The following is a 19382-nucleotide window of genomic DNA, read 5'->3' as shown; positions in this document are numbered from 1 at the left end:
GATTTGGCCTTGCAGTCAATGTTGATGGTTGACCTGGATCAACCCATGATTTTGTGTGTTTGGGATTCTCAAAATAAATCCACTTTTCATCGCCAGTCACAATTCAATGCCAAAGACTTTCTTTTGTGCCGTTGAAGCAACATTTTACTGATGACTTTTTGGTTTTCCATTTGTCTTTCATTCAGTTGACATGGAACCCATTTTTCTTCCTTTAAAATCTTCCCCATTGCTTGTAAACGATCGGAAATTCTTTGCTGAGCAACGTTTAATCTTTCTGCAAGTTGTTTTTGAGTTTGACACGCATCTTCATCCAATAATGCTTGTAATTGGTCTTCAGACTTTTTTCGGTTGGCCTGGATGTTCTTTGTCTTTCACATCAAAATCCTCACTTTTAAAGCGTTTAAACCAGCGTTCACAAGTATCTTGAGATGGAGCATGTTCACCATAAGCTTCCCGAAGTATACAATAACTTTCAGAAGCACTTTTCTTCAAAATAATGAGTTAAAACTTCCCGCAAATGCTCTTTTTTTGGCACGAAATTTGACATTTTTAAGCATAGAAATATCTATGATGTTAACACCTTCAGAAAATTTGACATATGAAGTTTTGAAGCTTGTCAATATAATAAAATAGCATGCATATCAAATCACATATATATCAACATATGTGTAACTCCATCTATTGAAAAAAATCCGCATTATTAACCAGTACACATAGTAAACTGTTTTTAGGAGTTTGAAGGGAAAGGCGAAGATGGATAAATAAACAACTGCAATGCAGTATTGGGATTTCTTTCATCAGCATATTCACAGAGTACTTTGGGAACACATTCAGGACGTCCAAACAAATTGAGGAGTCAGAGACTTTTTAAAAGATGTGGCTAAACCGAGACTCCAGAATGAGTATTAGTACAGAAAAGGAACATTTTTATTTTGAAGGAACAAAAAATGCAAAAATATAGAAAATGAGAGTGCTTATAGCCCATTGTTAACCAGTAGGTGTAGAGTGTCGGGTGTGCAGAAGGGAAGGGTCAGGCAAGTATGTAGCAGAGGCCAAATCATAAGAGTCTTGTATAGCATGCTAAGGAATTTGGACTTTTATCATATAGGGGGTAGAGATTCAAAGACTTTTATAGAGCAGAGTGAGATAAGATTTGCATTTTAGAAAAATAACTGGTAGCAAGTAAAAGGGTATGAGTCTGGAGCCACATTAATAATCTAAGATAGGAGTGATGAGGACCTTCTTCCCCAAGGTCATGGATTTTGAGAATGCAGAGGAGGGCACGGATTCCAAAGATTTGGGGATGTCAAAAAGCCATAGGAGAAAAGTAACCGGCTTTTACTTAATATCTATACCTACAAAGCCCCAATGCTCTAAAACATGCATTGTACCTAATGGATGAATGTCTCTCCCATACACCTAGAGTGGTACTAACTATGTATCTTGTTTGGGAGAACTGAGAAAATAGTCACTCGTCATTTTCTATAGACCTTGATTCTCTTGCAGAACCCCAGTTGAGAAGGCTGAATGCTTTCACAACAACTGTGCAAGGTAGGTGCTATTAGCCTTATACTTACGTGATGGAGGTCAGGCTCACAGGGGCTCAAGGATTTGCCCAGGGTCACAGAGGTGGAATATACCTGGTAACCCAGGCCACAAGTTTTGCTGTCTCACATTTTTCATGCCTTGCTTCTTATAATCCCATAGAGTACGTGTAAGCACTTAGCATAGTGACTGACACATGGGGTGTTAAGTAAGTGCCACTTTTTTTTTTACTTCTTTCAACTACATGTTGGGGACATATTTGGTAATTAACAAATGAGAAAGGACTAGTGACTCAGAAGCTGTTTTGAAATCACTTTCATATATATATGTTTTCATTTGCTCTTATCATCAGAATAGAAAGAAAAAATCAAAAATAAAACCAAGGAAAATCCAGCCAGGAGAGGAAGAGGAGGAGGAAGAGTCCAGTGGTGAAAGAGAAGCAGCCCCAGTTACTGGCTTGGGCAGAGGGAACCTGCATGAAGGGAGCACCCAGTCTCCCTCCTCCTTGGCTGTCCAGAGTTTGCGGTTAGATGGAAGTGGAGCTGCAGGAAAAGATGGAGTCTCCTCACCCTCCAGTTCTTCCGGTTGGAAAAGGGTCAGCAGTAGTGACTCAGACTATTCTGATACCGAAGGAGGCATGCAGAGTAAAATGAGGTAGTAGTATTTTGTTATATTTTTATATTCTAAATTGCATGTAAGTTTTTATAACTTTGCTTAAAACGCTGACTGCTGCATGTGATTCAACTTAAATATTCTCATTTTTATGGGACTTTGCATTCCTCTGCATTTTGCCCATTCTCTTGATTTGCCTTTGTGCATGAGGTTTCTCTGCCTGGAATATTCTTCCTTTCACTTTTTTTTTTTCCTTTTTTTTTTTTTTTTTTTTGGTCTTTTTGTCTTGTTAACATTACTCAGCAGTCATGTCCTCTGAGAAGCCTTTTCTGAGCTTCCCGCCCCCATTCTGGCTTAGGTACCTCTGCTGTGTGACCTTTTTACTTATCTGTACCTTAGTGTCAATCATAATGTGTTGTAGTTCTCTCTTCCACTCTGTCTCTGCCATTAATAAGCCGGCCAGTGGCAGGGGCTGGTTTATGTCTGCCAACCTCAGCACAGTGTCTGGCACATCAGTGAGGATACTCAGGACATGTTTGTTGGATGAATGGATACTCTGCAGTTTCCTAACATCAAAATGCTGCCCTTTTCATGTACCTTTGGTTGCGGGCACATCCCCAGTAGGGGGTGTGCAGGAGGCAGCTGATCGATGTTTCTCTCTCATCGATGTTTCTCTCTATCCCTCTCCCTTCCTCTCTGTAAAAAAATCAATAAAATATATATTTTTTTTAAATGCTGCCCTTTTATTCTCTATCTAGTTGTGTGTTTTTAATTGTCAACTTTATTAATGTGTTATATAAACAAATTGCTTTAACATGTTTTCATTGTATTTTGAAAAATAATTTTTTAATATTGTATTAGCATCTTTAGGACTTAGAATGTTGAATTTCTCAATGTATCATTTGAGTTGGCTGAAATAAATTTTATTTCATGCTTATATTTCTAAGAACTATTAAAAGACTTTTTCCTTTTTTCTCTTGGTTATTAAAGGTCTTACCAAGCCAAAGTTCGCCAGGGAGCATTAGCTTGTTTTCTTTCTACTATAAAATCAATAGAAAAAAAAGTTCTTTGTGGCTACTGGTCAGCCTTTGTTTCTGATACACCTGAGCTTGGAAGCCCACAGTCTGTTTCCTTGATGACTCTTACATTAAAAGATCCTTCCCCAAAGGTAAGAGCACTTAGATTCTCAGTGTTATGCTAGGAAGAAAAACTTTACTGTTGTTTTCTCTGCCCTGTTGTTTTTGTTGTTTTAGATTCTCAGTGTTATGCTAGGAAGAAAAACTTTACAAGTCTTTGTTGTTTTCTCTGCCCTGTCCAATCTTACATGAACACAGCTCTTACTAATACCAACCCAGGTATGGGGTACAAGGGCCTAGCTCATGGCTACTTTTAGGACCTGGTAGATAATCCCATTGCCTTTATTCCAATTAAAATTATCCTAAAAATTTTGAAAATGAAAAATGTATATCAGAAGAAGGGGATCTGACTCCTGATTTTTAATTAACTGATGTGAATCTTCCTGAAATTTCAGACGCGTGCCTGTGCTCTGCAAGCTTTGTCTGCCATCTTGGAAGGCTCAAAGCAGTTTCTTTCTGTTGCTGAAGATACCAGTGACCACAGAAGGGCTTTCACTCCCTTCTCTGTCATGATCGCTTCCAGCATCAGAGAGTTGCACAGATGTCTTTTGTTAGCGTTGGTGGCTGAGTCATCCTCACAGACCCTTACTCAGATCATTAAGGTAAATGTGCCAAGTTATCTGTTTCAATTTTGTATAATGTTTTGCAATGCTGAAAAGTAACTTGACTTAAGAATATAACTAAGTAGTCATTTTATTTGAAGATATCCTATTTGTACCTACTTATTTGATCTTACCTACTACCCTGTATGTCCAAATAAATGATTTACTAAAAACAAGCAAACAAAAAAACAAAGAACACTCCTTTATATTTAGTTTTAAGTTGTACCAATGAGAAAACAAGCGCTATCTCCCTCCCACCCCCAAAGACAGAAAAGAAAATGAGTGATTTTCAAATAAATGTGAAGACTTCTTTTGAAATTAAATCCTGTAAAATTTTGTTTTTATGTTATGGCTTAATCAGGTCTGTTAAGCAGCTATTCTTGTGCTTTGCAGTGCCTTGCAAATTTAGTATCAAATTCGCCTTATAACCGTCTGAAGCTCAGCCTGCTGACCAAAGTCTGGAACCAAATAAAGCCTTATGTCCGCCACAAAGGTTAGTGGGAATTTAAAATTATTTGCTTCTTTATATCTGTCAAATCTAGATTATTAGTTTAAAAATATTCACAGCAATTGTACAGCTCTAAGATATCTCTACTTACCCTCCCCAAGTGTTCAGGAGAATCAAATTGCTAGAACTCCACTTTTGACCTCTGAAGTACCACTGGATGGAAGTGAGCTGGAAAATTGTTTGTAAAGTTGAATGCCTCTTTGCTACTTCAGTGCAGTAATCAGGGTATCCCTTTAGACTGAGCCAAGTACAAGGGATCCCCTCCCGTATGTAATAGTTTATATCCTTTAGTCATAAGTAGAGGATGGATGGACAGTCAAATAGACAGACATCATCTTTTTTAAAAAAACAAAAAACAACTGGAATATAAAACCTAACTTCTTTAACTTTATTTCCTCTGAAGATCAGTTAAAATTCCAGAACCTTAAATTCTCACTAACCTTAAATCCCCACTAGTCTTATTTCTTGGTATTTCCTGACTTCTTCCACACATAATATGCAGGGGTAGGCAAAACTTGGGTTACAGTTGTGAGTATGTGAAATATCTTCTTGTATTATTTATTAATTATTTTCCATATGAACAACTGTAAATCTACTTTTGCCAACCCCTGTATATGTACTGTAAACACTTGCCTTTAAAACATTTGCTTTTCTTTTGTTTGCAAGCTTTATGATCTGACCACATTCTGAAAAGTTGAGTTTTTTATTCAAAATTACAGAACTTGATGGCGGTGTGGATTTTTTCTGTGACATCGTGGGAGGGGTCCTGGACCTGGAGTCAGTCGGACTCCCACTTCTGCCCTCTCTGAACTCTAATTTCCTCCTAACAGGAAGCATTATACTTATCTCGTAAGACTTATAAGGCTTAACTGAAATAGTGACGTGTACACTGAGTCCAGTTCACTCCTTTTACCCATGTGTAAAATGGGACCCCAAAAGATAAATCTTGCCTGAAGGTGTCTCATCACATTAGTGACAGAAGTAAGATTAAAACAACCCAGGTCTTGTGGCTCAGTCCTCTGCTTATTCTACTACATCTGTAAACCATGTCTCAGAGGTCCCTTTCAAGTGTCTGACTCTGTCCTCCATCAACTTTTTATTAATAAAATTTTCAAATCCACAAAAATTTTCAAATTTGAAAGAATAGTACATTTTGTTCCTGAACATCTCTATCTCTACCTAGATTTAACCTTGTTAATTTTTGTCATATTTGCTTTCTGTGTCTCTTTCTACATATATATATGTGTGTGTGTATGTATATATAAATACGTGTATATATGTGTATTTTCATGTATGTGTATATATTTATATTGACTTTTTTCCTTGAACCATTTGAAAGTAAATTATAGATATGATATTTTACCCTAAATACCTCAGCATACATATCTTAAGAATAAAGATAACCTAAAAAACACAAAACCAGTTTTCCACCTAAGAAATTTATATTGATTCTATAATATTGTCTACCATCTTATTCACATTTAAATTTCCCCATGTGTCCCAAAAAAGTCTTTTATAGCTTTAAAAAAAAAACGCCTATGTGCTCGCTTCAGCAGCACATATACTAAAATTGGAATGATACAGAGATTAGCATGGCCCCTGCGCAAGGATGACATGCAAATTTGTAAAAAACAAAACAAAAAACACCTATGTTCATTCAAGGTTTATATATTGCATTTAGTTTTTATGTCACTTTAGCCTTTTTAAATCTAGAATAGCCCCCAACCCTTTTTTTCTTTCATGATACTGAGTTTAGGAAAAGTCCAAGCCAATTGCCCTGTAGAATATCTCATATTCTCCATTTATCTGATAGTTTCTTCATAGTGTTCACTTATGTTTCTGGCCCCTGTATTTCCTATAAGCTAGTAAATAGGTCTGGTTTAATTAGATTCGGATTAAACAAGGAGGCCTTAATTCTTAGTTGCTTGCAGGGATAACTGTGGTCCTTCTAACAGCTGTTCCCATGGTGATAGAGTCTTACTGTTTCCTTTGACAGATGTTAATGTCCGTGTGTCAAGTCTCACACTCTTGGGAGCCATAGTATCCACTCACGCACCTTTACCTGAAGTTCAGCTTCTTCTACAACAGCCCTGTTCTTCTGGACTCAGCAATAGCGATTCAGCAACTCCTCATCTCAGCCCCCCTGATTGGTGGAAGAAAGCCCCGGCAGGACCCTTTCTGGAAGAAGCATCAATTAGCTCCCCAACGGGGTCTGCAGAGCCCTGCTGGCTCATTCGGCTTTGCATTTCCACTGTTGTGCTGCCCAAGGAGGACTCCTGTTCAGGTAGCGATGCTGGCTGTGCAGCAGGAAGCACCTATATGCCATCCCCCATGCGACTGGAGGCCTTACAGGTAGGAGGTGTCATTTCCTCGTCTCTGGAACGGAAGTTAATTATTCTTCCTTCATAGGGTGCGGGTGAGGAGTGAGTCTGTGAAAATATGTAAAGCTGAGCCATGTCAGCGGTGTCAGTGGGAGTTGTATTGTAGATGTGAGTGCCTTGTTTATTGGTCCTTGTTTTGTTATGATTGTTGGTGGCTTTGGTTGTAAAATGTCAGGTTCACTCATTTTCATTGCAAGCCATTTTACTCACCTTGGGTATTATATGGCAGATAAAATAATTACATAGTAATTCTGAAAGAAATTGTGTAATTTTTTTTAAAACATATTTTTATTGATTTCAGAGAGGAAGGGAGAGGGAGAGATAGAAACATCAATGATGAGAATCATTGATGGGCTGCCTCCTGCACACCTCCTACTGGCAAGCCCACAACCCGGCCATGTGCCCTTGACCAGAATCTAACTTGGGACCCTTCAGTCCACAGGCTGACACTATCCACTGAGCCAAATTGGCTGTGTGGTTAATCTTTTATCTTCTATCTGCTTAGAGACAACAAAATATAATTACTCCCTCAAAGGAAGAAAACAACTCTACTTGCTTTTTCTGTACTCAAGTATGATCTAAGACAGGTTTGGTCCTAGGGTCTTTATCTGCTTAATATTAAACATGTCCATTAACCTCTTTAACCTTTAACTTTTTTAGCCGTAGTTTCTTCAGCAGAAATGTTAAATTAAGACCTACCTCAAAAAAATTATACCCAGGCCTCCTTAAATGCAATAATGTTGATAACCTTAATGAAACATATTTTGTAAATTATAAAGCACTATAAAATTATATGATATAGTTCATTGATTTTAGCCATAAAATAAAGGTTATGGTTGTTCTGCATTTCATTCAACATCATATTTCAACACTTTGTTAAGTGTGAGTGTTTTCTGAAATATTGAAATACTTTTCTGGGCATTGCAGCCCTGCATTCAGGGCTTGGAGTTCATGCTCTGTTCTCTTTGCAGGTGTTGGCTCATCTGGCAAAGGGCTACTTTTCAGTGGCTCAGGCCTACTTGATGGAGCTTGCAGAGGTGATTTGCAAGTGCATGGGGGAAGCAGATCCTTCTATCCAGCTTCATGGAGCAAAGGTGATTTTCATTAAAAGCCACAGGTTCTTTTTCTTTTCTTCCTTTTATATTCTTCCTTCTGTTGCCTGTTCATCAGAGGTTTCTTCAAGAGGTTTCTGGTAGGAAAGTCATACATTCCTCTATTTTCAGCTCTCTATATAAACCCAAAGAATTGATTTGGGAAGGGATTAACAATACAGTATATAGCTGGTGATTTTGTTCCGGAAAGAGTGCCTCTGACATAGAAGTTACATAGAACAGAAAGAATCAGTTGGAAATTATTTTTCCCCTTGATTTGAGGTAATCTTCACATGGAAGTAGTCTTTTACCTCCACAGTTCTAATACTCTGCTTTGATAACCTATTTCTTTAATCTTCACAGCTTCTGGAAGAACTGGGTACAGGCTTAATACAACAGTACAAACCAGATTCTACCCTAGCACCTGAACAGAGAGTGCCCGTCACCTTGGTAAGTAGATGTCAATTCATAGATTCTTCTTTTCTTAGTGCTTCGGTCAGTTTATTTTTTAGGTTCAATTATAAAGTGGAGTGGATAGTTTTTTCCGATGTCAAAACTTATGGTTTATTATCTTGGATAAGGAGATACTAGGATAAATAGGTTTTATTTGCATTTCAGTTTATTTGCGGTCCAGGGTGTGGTAAGATTATGTGTAACAAATTATTAGCTATGCAAAAACCAATGATTTCTTTTGCACAAAATCTAGTTTGGTTACTCAGCCTGCCCAAGAGGCAGACTAGAATGGTGAGGAGAGCCTAGAATTTAGAATCAGAAGACAAGAGATCAAATCTAGGGAGCACCACCTAATTATGTGCTTGTGAATATAGTTTCTCATTTTAAAGAGGAAGAAAAATCCTTAACTCCTAGGGCTGTTGGAAGATGGAATGAAAGGTAAAGATGCTGACAAATAGTAGTGCTCAATGAATGCTGATCCCTCACTACCGCAACCCCCTTCCTGACTCCGGTTAAATTCCTGAGATGTTAGGTTGTGTCTGTTGCCCCACACTGTGCCAGTTCTTCTTTGGAGAAGGAACACGTGACCTCACCAAAAAAAGGCTCCTACTTAGTGCCAAAAGCAAAATCAATGCAACAGTTTTCTCCCTCTGCCCTCCTCATCCCATTTATCCTTTTTCTTTCACAGTTTCCATCATCCTTGCAGGGAATTAAGAATGTCTAGCTCTAGTCCCTTCCTTCGTCTGCTACTAAAGCTGAAATGTCACCATTTGCAGGGAGATGAGTTGAGTTTTGCTATCAGAGAGACCTGGGTTGGGATCTAAACTTCTCCCCTTGTCTGTCAAGTGACTGGGCAAGACTCTTACGCTGTTCACATTCAAGTATTGTTTCATCTTTAAAAATGGGATATACTTTCTGTGTTATCTATTGTTGAATAAGAAATTATCCTGAACTTGGCTTAAAACAGTATACGTTTATTCCCTCGCATACTTTCTCTGGGTCAGGAATTGAGAGCAGCTTAGCTGGGTGGTTGTGGCTCAGGACTCTCATGAGGTTGTTAATCAGGATGATGGCAGGGGTGCAGTCAACTGAGCTTGACAGGCTGGGAGGATCTTCCAAGGAGACTCACTCACATGCCTAGCAAGTTAGTGCTGGCTATTGGGAGCAGGCCTCGCTTCCTCCCCACCAGGACCTCTCCAGAGGGCTGCCTGAGTGTTCTCTTGACTTAGAAGCTGGCTTCCCCATAGCAAGTGAATCAGAGAGAGAGGGAGAGAGAGAGAAAGAGAGAGAGAGAGAGGGAGAGAGAGAGCTGCAGGGTTTTTATGACCCAGCTTCAGAAGTTTCCGAGAGAGAGAGAGAGAGAGAGAGAGCGAGCGAGCGCTGCAGGGTTTTTATGACCCAGCTTCAGAAGTTTCAGTGTCATTACCACACCATCCTATTGGTTACACAGGTCAGCCCCAGTCAGTGTGGGAAGGGACTGCCTCTTAAACATTAGGCAGCGAGGATCACTGTGGGCCATCTTGGAGGTTGGCAACCACAGCTGTCCACATTCTCCTGGTTTGGGCTGGGGAAGGCCCAGACTGGGTTTCCAGGAGCTAGGATTGTGGGGAGGACAGAACTGGTGCACGGGATACATGGCAACACTTAGGACTAAATCTGTGGGGCAGAAAGTGAGACACCGAAACTCCAGATAGGTGTGCAAAGTGAAAGCCAGGGTTTTTATAAAGCATGGGAAGGAAATTGGAAAGGTACTCTTCAGATGCCTCCCTTGAGGGACTTTGAAATGAGATGATTCTGCAAAATGCTTAAACAGAGCCTACTGCTCAATTTCAGAGTCCACCATGCACTGAGTACTATGCTAGGAACTTTGTACATGGTATCATATTTTCTTTTCTTTTTTAAAAAAAATATTTTTATTGATTTCAGAGAGGAAGGGAGAGGGAGAGAGAAATAGAAACATCAATGATGAGAGAGACTCATTGATGGGCTGCCTCCTGCATGCCCCCTACTGGGGATCAAGCCCACAATCCGGGCATGTGCCCTTGACCAGAATCGAACCCGGGACCCTTTAGTCCACAGGCTGATGCTCTATCCACTGAGCCAAACCGGCTAGGGGCACTGTATCATTTTCTTATCACACAAACTCTGCCAGGTAGATGTCTTTGCCCTGCTTCACTGAGGAGGAACCAGAGCTTAGGTTTAGTGACTCGCCCAAGGTTGCAGAGACAGGAAGCCATGGCTGAAGGACTCATCCCCGGTTCTGCCTCTGGCTCACGGCCCAGAGGCCACTCCAGGACCCTGATCTCTGTGCCCATGAGGAATCTGGTTGAAAGAGCTCTACCTGGGTGTCAGGACCTAGATTTTAGTCCAGCTCTGCTGCCCACTAGCAAGGTACATTATTTCTTTGTGCCTAAGTTTCCTTGTGTGAATATGGAGATAATGATATATACTCCATTTAGTTGTGCTGAGGATTAAAATGAGTTGATATATGTAAAGCACTTAGAACAGTACCTGGCCTATCATAAACTCTCTGAAGAACATTAGCTGGTACTGCTACTGTTGTTACTGTCACCGTCTTCTTCATCCTCCTCCTCGTATTATCTCTGTGCTGCTTAACTCTAGCAAACGGTAGTTTCCGAGTTATTAAAGTTGAAGGGTTCAATTCGTTGTTTTCTGAAGTTCTAATGAGAAAATTAAAAAATAAAAAAAAATAAAGTTCTAATGAAAGCATTTATAAACAGCTACCCCTGGAAGGAAAAACGTTTCAGCACTACGGTCACGGTGGTAGTCTTGGTGTCGAGCTGGTCCCACTGCTGCGCTTGGGCTGCGGTTCTAACTGTGCCCTGTTCCAGGTGGTGCTCTTCTGGACTATGATGCTGAGCGGCCCTTTACCCAGAGCCCTGCAGAACGCAGAGCACCCGACTCTGCAGGCGAGCGCCTGCGACGCCCTGTCGTCCATCCTGCCAGAAGCCTTCAGCAGCCTGCGGGTAACGTCAGGAGTGGGTTCCCAGCCTTCAGTGGTGCCATCACAGCTCCAGTTTGATTTTGATTCTTTCTCATTTTGAAGCAGTTTTCCACATCATCTCTGAGGAAACGTGCTTATTCTACTTGAGTGTGGGGTGAGGGCACTGGGAAAACTTAAAACCTTAATGTCTCGGGCAAGTTTTTCCTCCTCGTTTAGAAGGCAGGGGTAGAAGTCGTGGTGGTAGAGGCTTTCAGGCAGAGATTTCAGAACCATTTCAGATCCAAAAGGTAGAAAGACCTGGGTTTAAATTCTAGCCCTTCCATTTTCTGGCTCTTTGATTATCTTAACTTCTCTAAAACTGCCTTTATCATCTATACCTAAAATAGGAATTATGTGAGTAATAAGAAGTATGTGAAAATACTTAGCTGGTGCCCAACCCATATGGTATTCAAACCACTCCTTTCCTTTAGTTCTCAATGGCATTTGATATATTTTTTATTGATTTGAGAGAGGAAGGGAGAGGGAGAGAGAAAAACATCAATGATGAGAGAGAATCATTGATCGGCTGCCTCCTGCATTCCCCTCACAACCAGACATGTGCCCTTGACCGGAATTGAACTCAGGACCCTTAAGTCCACAGGCCAACACTCTGTCCACTGAGCCAAACTGGCTAGGGCTAAATCAGCTTTATAGAGAAGGCAGCTTTAATGAAGTAGGAGAATAAAATGACCTAATTCACACAGCTGTACAGGTTAAATGAGCACAGATGCTGTGTGTGCCCTGCACCCAGTCGGTGCTCAGATATTAACTGGATCTGAAGCGAACCTTTGCTTTACCAAGGTAGCCTCAAGGTCTCAGTTGTGTTTAACTCCTGAATGCGAACTCAAACACAGACATGACATACCACAGTCACTTGTCAAAGACCCACTCATGGTTATTTCATTCTCGCTTTCCTTTGCCAACCTTTCTCACTGCAGAGTGACTGGCAGATCCTGTGCATCACAGTGCTGCTTGGACTGAACGACAGCAAGAACCGTTTAGTGAAAGCTGCAGCCTCACGGGCCCTCGGAGTCTACGTGCTTTTTCCCTGTCTCAGACAGGTCAGATGAGCCTGTGTAGCTCTTCAGCGCCTCTTTTATAGTCCATATCAATCCTTTTTTGTTGGTGGATGTAGAGCTCTTAAGTTGGACAGTAAAGGAGATTAAACTGCTTTGTAATCTGGTTTCCTTACTTGCCACTAAAATCTGGGAATACCTATAGTTCATTTATTTTTAATTACTTAGCACACTGCCCAGGACCCTAGATGCCCAGTAAATGTCTAATGAATAATTGAAAAACATGAGATGAGGCATTACCATGTGGTAGTAATAATTTAGAAGGCAGATAGAGTTTTTACTAAGAAGGAAATAAATTTCTCTTACTTGTGACATCTCACTAAGTAAATAGGATGTGTTTTGGAAATGCATTCATTGTCAACATCATTTCTCAAGGTGGAGATCTATCCAAGCACAGAATTCATAGGTAACTCTCGCAGGCCAGGGAATAAGATATTTGTGCTTAGGCTTCTCAGGTGTGTGTGGCACATACCAAAATCATGGGAGACCTTCCCCTGGGATTTTAATGAGTGTCCACATTGTAATATATACAAAGAACAGTAAATGGATGGGGTAAATGAATTTTGATTTCCAAATAGAAATTTGTGGTGAAGGTTTATTACTTTATCTGAAAATAAACTGAGAATTTCCAAGGTAGCAGTGTGAACTTCTAAAGTAACTACATCATTTTGTTTTGTTTATCTTATAGGATGTCATATTTGTTGCAGACACAGCAAATGCAATATTGATGTCACTTCAAGACAAGTCTCTGAATGTCCGGGCCAAAGCAGCCTGGTCCCTGGGCAACCTGACAGACACTCTGATTGTCAACATGTAGGTGACTCAGCTCATTTCCCCTGTGTAACTTCTGAGGCTGAGGTCCCTACTATAAAGGAATTAACAACAATTTCCTCATATTATGTAGTCAGTCTTCCTGGCTTGTTTGTTTTATATTCCTTGAAGTAATGAGATTAGTAAGCTTAATATCTATATATATAAAAGCCTAAGCAACCATGGACCATTGGACATTTGACCAGTAGCTATGACACGCACTGACCACCAAGGGGCAGACGCTCAACGCACAGGCATGGAAACATGGAACAGACTGATGAATCTCAGAGGGAAGGGAGCGGGGGGAGGGTGGGAAAAGATTACCAAAGATCTTATATGCATACTAGAGTCCCAGTGCATCGGTGTGGTCCCTTAGCCTGACCTGCAGGGATTGGGCCGACATCCCCCGAGGGGTCCCAGATTGTGAAAGGGTGCAGGCCAGGCCAAGGGACCCCACCTGTGCACAAATCCGTGCACCAGGCCTCTTAATATATGTATATATGCTGATAAGAAATATATCCAACATTATAGAAAATGTGGAAACACAAAAGTGGAAATCCAAAACCTCTGTAATGGTTGCCACCTTTTTTAAATATCACATTTGCATGTTTTTTGTTTTTTTTAAACATTTTATTGATCTTTTTACAGAGAGGGAGGGAGAAGAATAGAAAGTTAGAAACATCAATGAGAGAGAAACATCAATCAGCTGCCTCCTGCACACCCCCCACTGGGGATGTGCCCGCAACCAAGGTACATGCCCTTGACCGGAATCAAACCTGGACCCTTCAGTCCGCAGGCCGATGCTCTATCCACTGAGCCAAACTGGCTAGGCCATGTTTGCATGTTTTTAAGTAATATATTCACAGGTTAAAAAATATCAAACAGTACAAAGGGATAGTCAGTGTGAAGCCTTTCTCTTATCTTAATCTCCTAGTATCCCTCCCCAGAGGCAACTCGTTTCTCATACAATCATATACAAATTTAAAGTGTCCTGCTTTTTGTCGCTTAACTTTAACATATAACATATATAAGCATTCTCCTGATTTCTGCTGACTTTTTATAGATCAGTGCTTATTGCACAGTCATCACCGTACAATGATTATTTAACCATTTCCCTATTATTGGACATTTACATTGTGTTAGGCTTTTGCATGAAATCTCCATTTAAGTTATTTCTATTGGTTACATTCCTAAATGTGGACCTTCTAGGTCAAAAGATATAAACTATAAGTTCTCAGTATAAGCAGGACAGATTTGTTAAGCTGTTTTCCTAAAGTTTTTATAGTTATACTAAGTGAATATATTTCAGTGTATCTACATTTTAATGGGTTTTACCTTTTAACATGTTTTGCCTGCTTTGGGGGGAACAGGGAAACACCAGACCCCAGTTTCCAGGAAGAGTTCTCTGGCCTCCTGCTCTTGAAGATGTTGCGATCAGCTATAGAAGCTTCCAAGGATAAAGACAAGGTAGATGCACAACAAAATCTAGTGTTTGTCAGGTAGATACTTAGTGTATTATAGCTTCATTCCACCAGATAAATCCCTGTTTAAAGGAGAGTAAGTGTGCGTTCAGGGTATAAAGTGCCCTGTACTTGTACAGTTTGTTTCTTAGCTCCTATCTCATAAAAAACATCAGTGACAAACAAAAAAACATCAGTGCCATTTGTAATGCTAGTCCCTGATACGTCCATGTTTTAATACAAGTCCAGTTTTTTCAAAAAATCTTTAAGTAGACTGGACAAGTCAGAAAGGTGAGCAGCCTTGGTTTTTAATATCCGCTGTTACTCTAATAAGTTTAAAAAGCATAATCCTGGGCTTTAGGATCAGGCAGACATGGTTCAAATCCTGGCTTGCCCTTTAGTGGCGGGTGGCCTTTGGTGCATTATTTAACTTCTGTGAAGGTCAGTTTCCTCATTTCTAACATGGAAGTTGTTACATATACCTCATTGGACTCTGCGATATCTAATCTTAAAGCACCTACCACAGTACCTGACCCATATCAAGTACTGTACTTAATTTAGTACAGTGGTTCTGAAAACCTGGGAAGCCCTACCTCAGACTAACTCAATCTGAATTTCTAGTGTCAGGGTCTGGGAATTGGTTTTAAAAAAGAAAGCTCCCAGATGATTCTAGTATGCTACAAAGAAGAAACTATTTTTCTCTAGTAGAAAAGCATGGACTGGGATTATGAAGCCTTAAAACCCCCCCCCCCCCCCCCCCCCCCCAGCTCTGCTGCAAACCGGCAGTGTCCTCTTGCCCCGGGGCTCCCTGCCATCTCTAACTCGAGGGAGATGGATATCTCTGAAGTCCAGTCTGACACTAAAATGTCAGGGTGAGGAACCTCTGAGAACCTCAGCTTTCTGGTGTCTCAGAGTGTGAGCCATGCCAGACCTTGCGGAATTTTGAGAACTTGCACCTTTACGGGCTGCGTTTTTCATTAGCTCTCTGGCTTCAAGACATCTAGGGCCTCCTGTGTGTTTTAAAGCCGACATTATACTTTCTGCAGTATCTCTTTGGCAAAACAGGCTTCTAATGCTTTTACGTTTATTCTAGGTAAAAAGTAATGCAGTCCGGGCCCTTGGGAATTTGCTTCATTTTCTACAACCATCTCATATAGAAAAACCCCAATTTGCTGAAATCATCGAGGAGTCTATCCAGGCCTTGATCTCTACTGTTCTGATTGAGGCTGCCATGAAAGTCCGATGGAATGCTTGTTATGCTATGGGAAATGTATTTAAAAATCCTGCTCTTCCATTAGGTAAGAAAGTTCTCCTCTGCCCTCTGGTGGAGGGCCTCTTTGGCCAGCACACACCATCTATATTGTTATTAAAGATGTTCATCACAATATTATTTATCACAGTATTAGGAAAAAATGGAAACATACTGAACACCCAAGTTTAGGGGAATTGTCTGAGATCAACCATGGTTTATATTTTCATTGGGATATTTTGTTGCCATTTAAAATGATGTTTACAGCCTGGCTGGTGTGGCTCACTTGTTTCAACATCATTCTGTGCGCTGAAAGGTTGCCTGTTCAATTCCTGGTTAGGGCACAAGCACAAGCTGCAGCCTTGATGCCCAGTAGCGGGTGTGCAGAAGGCAGCCCGTTGATGTTTCTCTCTCCCTCCCCTTCCCCTCTCTCTAAAAATCAATTTAAAAATATATATGTATAAATATATATATTTTTTATTAATCCTCACCCAAGGATATTTTTCCCCCATTGATTTAGAGAGAATGGAAGGGAGGGAGAGAGACAGAAAGAGAAACATTGATGTGAAAGACATCAATTGGTTGCCTCCCGCATGCACCCCAACCGGGGCCGGGGACCAAGCCTGCAACCCAGTACATGCTTGTGACTGGAATCGAACTCACGACCCTTCAGTCCCCAGGCCAACACTCTAACCACTGAGAAAAAGCCAGCTAGGGCCAATTAAAAATCTTTTTTTAAGTACCCAAAAAATGTGGCTGTAATTCTTTAAAAAAAAAAAACCATAAACTAACAACTTGAGCACTAATGTATATGTTTCCTTCTGCATGCCCCTCTCCTTCTCCTCCTGTTGATTTCTAAATCTTCATTCCCTTTAATGACTGGATTCTTCTAGGAACAGCTCCGTGGACCTCCCAGGCCTACCATGCCCTGACATCGGTTGTGACATCATGCAAGAATTTCAAAGTGCGCATCCGGTCTGCCACCGCCCTTTCCATCCCAGGCAAGAGAGAACACTATGGGTCTGTGGACCAATACACTCAGATCTGGAACGCATTGGTCACTGCCTTACAGAAGAGTGAAGACACCACAGACTTCTTGGAATTCAAGTACTGCGCCAGCTTACGGACCCAAATCTGTCAGGCGCTGGTTCACCTCTTGAGCTTGGCCAGTGCTTCAGACCTCCCTTGCATCAAAGAAACCCTTGAATTGAATGGGGACATGGTCCAGTCCTATTTCCTACAGTTTTTAAAATCAGGAGCAGAGGGAGATGACACTGGAGCACCCCACAGCCCACAGGAAAGAGACCAGATGGTCAGAACGGCCCTGGAGCACATCAGCAGTGTCCAGGCACTGGCTGGCGACTCAGCCAAAAGGGCCATCGTGGCCTTTTTAGACACTATCCTGACTGTTTATTCTGACTCATCTGGATCATAAGTAGCACTCCTAGGATGAACGAATCGGTGAATATTCTACCATACTTTTCAGGGGTCAAGTGGTAACAGGAAGACCCGAGCTGGAGCATCAGATATTCAGGATTGAATCTTAGGGGTGAAAGTAATCCATCCACTGTTTATTTAGAATGAGTTAGCAGCTGGTTAAATTTTTCTAGCCCTGGCCAAGTAGCTCAGTTGGTTAGAGCATCGTCCCCTTAAACCAACGTTGCAGGTTCAATCCTTGATTAGGGCACATACAAGAAGCAACCAATGAATGCATAAATTGGAACAACAAATCGATGTTTCTCTGTCTCTCCACCCCTCCCTCCTTCTCTCCCTCTCCCTCATTTCCTTACTCTATAAAATCAAATTTAAAAAAAAATGTAATGTTTTCTAACAGGGCTCAACCACTTTAGAGGGTGCATTGGCCATGGTCCAGGATGTTGGAACCTCTGTCCCATGCAACCAGGAGCCAAGGAGTTGGGTTGTAGTGTGGGCTGGGCAGACTGTGGGGTTGTGAAGGGTGTTAAATCTCAGAAGTTTAACAACAACAAAAAAAGACAGCAAAAGGATTTAGAAATTTTGTCTGGGAATTGTCTTCCTTTTGTAATAAACCATTGAAAAATGGCATGTCTATAATCTCCTGTTTTTATCAAGTTGCATTTATAGAAAGCTGCACTGAACTCCCCACGTGCCCACCCCAGAAACCCCCTCCATGCCTCCTGAAGGAAGAGGCTTGTTCTCTTGTCATTTTCATAAAAGTAAAAATGTGTCATGTACAGCTTAGTCCTGGTTCTTTGGGCTTTCACTGGTGGGATTCTTGATGAAATATTGTGAAATATTTTATCAAGAAATATTTGGATGGTTTCATTTGGTAAGTCACTCTAATCCTCTGCTTATCTTGAATAAAATCTAGTATTTTTCTTTTTAAGCCTTTTGTTTCTGTGAAGATTTCCAAGTCTGTGAAAACAGATGTTAGTGTTCATATGCAGGGAAAGACCAAAGGTAAGCACTTCTAGAAATTCCAGTAGAAATTCCCCGAGTCTGGGGTACCAGCTTCTGTCCTGAGGAATGCTGACTGTCTTCTCACTGCACATGGTGTGTGTGCACCAGGGACACCCTAGGCTTGTGCCTTAGTAAAGCTGCCATTGTGAAAGGAAGCCACGCAGAGAATAAAGAGATCTTATTTGATGAGAATCAGTAAAAAGTCTGGCTCTAATTCAGAATTCTAAATCAAGAATGCCAAATTCTAAACTTTTTATATTTATAATCTCTTTTTAACCCTAACCTAAGGATATGTTTTTATTGACTTTTTTGAGAGAGAGGGGGAGAGAGAAACATTGATGTGAGAGAGAAATATTTATCAGTTGCCTCCTGTACTCGCCTCTAAGTGGTATCAAACCCAAAACCTAGGTATGGGCCCTGACTGGGAATCAAACCCGCAACCTTTTGGTGTATGGGATGATGTTCCAACCAGCTAAGCCACCCAGCTAGGGTTCTTTTGATATTTTATTGTTTTTTAAAATATATCTTTATTTATTTCAGAGAGGAAGGGAGAGAGAGAAACATCAATGGTGAGAGAGAATGATGGATTGGCTGCCTCCTGCATGCCCTCTACTGGGGATCAAGCCCACAACCCCGGGCAGTGCCCTGACCAGGAATCGAACCGTGACTTCCTGGTTCATAGGTCAGTGCTCAACCACTGAACCAGACCAGCTGGGCAATTTCTAATCACTTTTAGAACTTGAGGAGGGCACACGTTGTAACTCTTGTGGTATTAACCGTAAAGCAGGTGTCCTACGGTTATTACAAGGTGGACAGAAACTTCCCATGGAACACCTGTATAAGACTTCCTTGATTTTTATATTTGTACATGAATCCAGACCTGGATCGGAACCTCGCCATCTTTCCAACATAAGAGCTAAGTGAGTTACAGTTATTCACCCAGAATTCGGTTCATCAATACAGTGTAGGGGTTAAGAGCCTAGGCTTACATCCTGGCTCTGCTGCTTCATGTGAAC

At 40.9% G+C, this 19382-nt stretch overlaps 1 protein-coding gene across 1 annotated transcript in view; it reads left to right on the top strand.

Moving 5' to 3' along the window:
* The window catches only part of HEATR6 (HEAT repeat containing 6), a 28048-nt gene extending 10436 nt beyond the window's left edge, over nt 1–17612 (top strand). The window contains exons 8-20 of the mRNA XM_014537780.1: nt 1898–2199; nt 3148–3325; nt 3689–3895; nt 4289–4388; nt 6400–6755; nt 7756–7878; nt 8239–8325; nt 11181–11315; nt 12271–12393; nt 13097–13221; nt 14589–14685; nt 15772–15976; nt 16821–17612. Of these exons, the coding sequence (XP_014393266.1) occupies nt 1898–2199; nt 3148–3325; nt 3689–3895; nt 4289–4388; nt 6400–6755; nt 7756–7878; nt 8239–8325; nt 11181–11315; nt 12271–12393; nt 13097–13221; nt 14589–14685; nt 15772–15976; nt 16821–17362 (2580 nt within the window). The 3' untranslated portion in view covers nt 17363–17612. The remainder of the gene's footprint in view (nt 1–1897; nt 2200–3147; nt 3326–3688; nt 3896–4288; nt 4389–6399; nt 6756–7755; nt 7879–8238; nt 8326–11180; nt 11316–12270; nt 12394–13096; nt 13222–14588; nt 14686–15771; nt 15977–16820) is intronic.
* Nucleotides 17613–19382: the final 1770 nt, after the last annotated feature.

This window comes from Myotis brandtii, unplaced genomic scaffold (assembly GCF_000412655.1).
Source record: "Myotis brandtii unplaced genomic scaffold, ASM41265v1 scaffold1814, whole genome shotgun sequence".
Lineage (NCBI taxonomy): Eukaryota > Metazoa > Chordata > Mammalia > Chiroptera > Vespertilionidae > Myotis > Myotis brandtii.
Note: the sequence above shows the minus strand (reverse complement) of the source record. Positions and strands in the feature narration are given on the sequence as shown.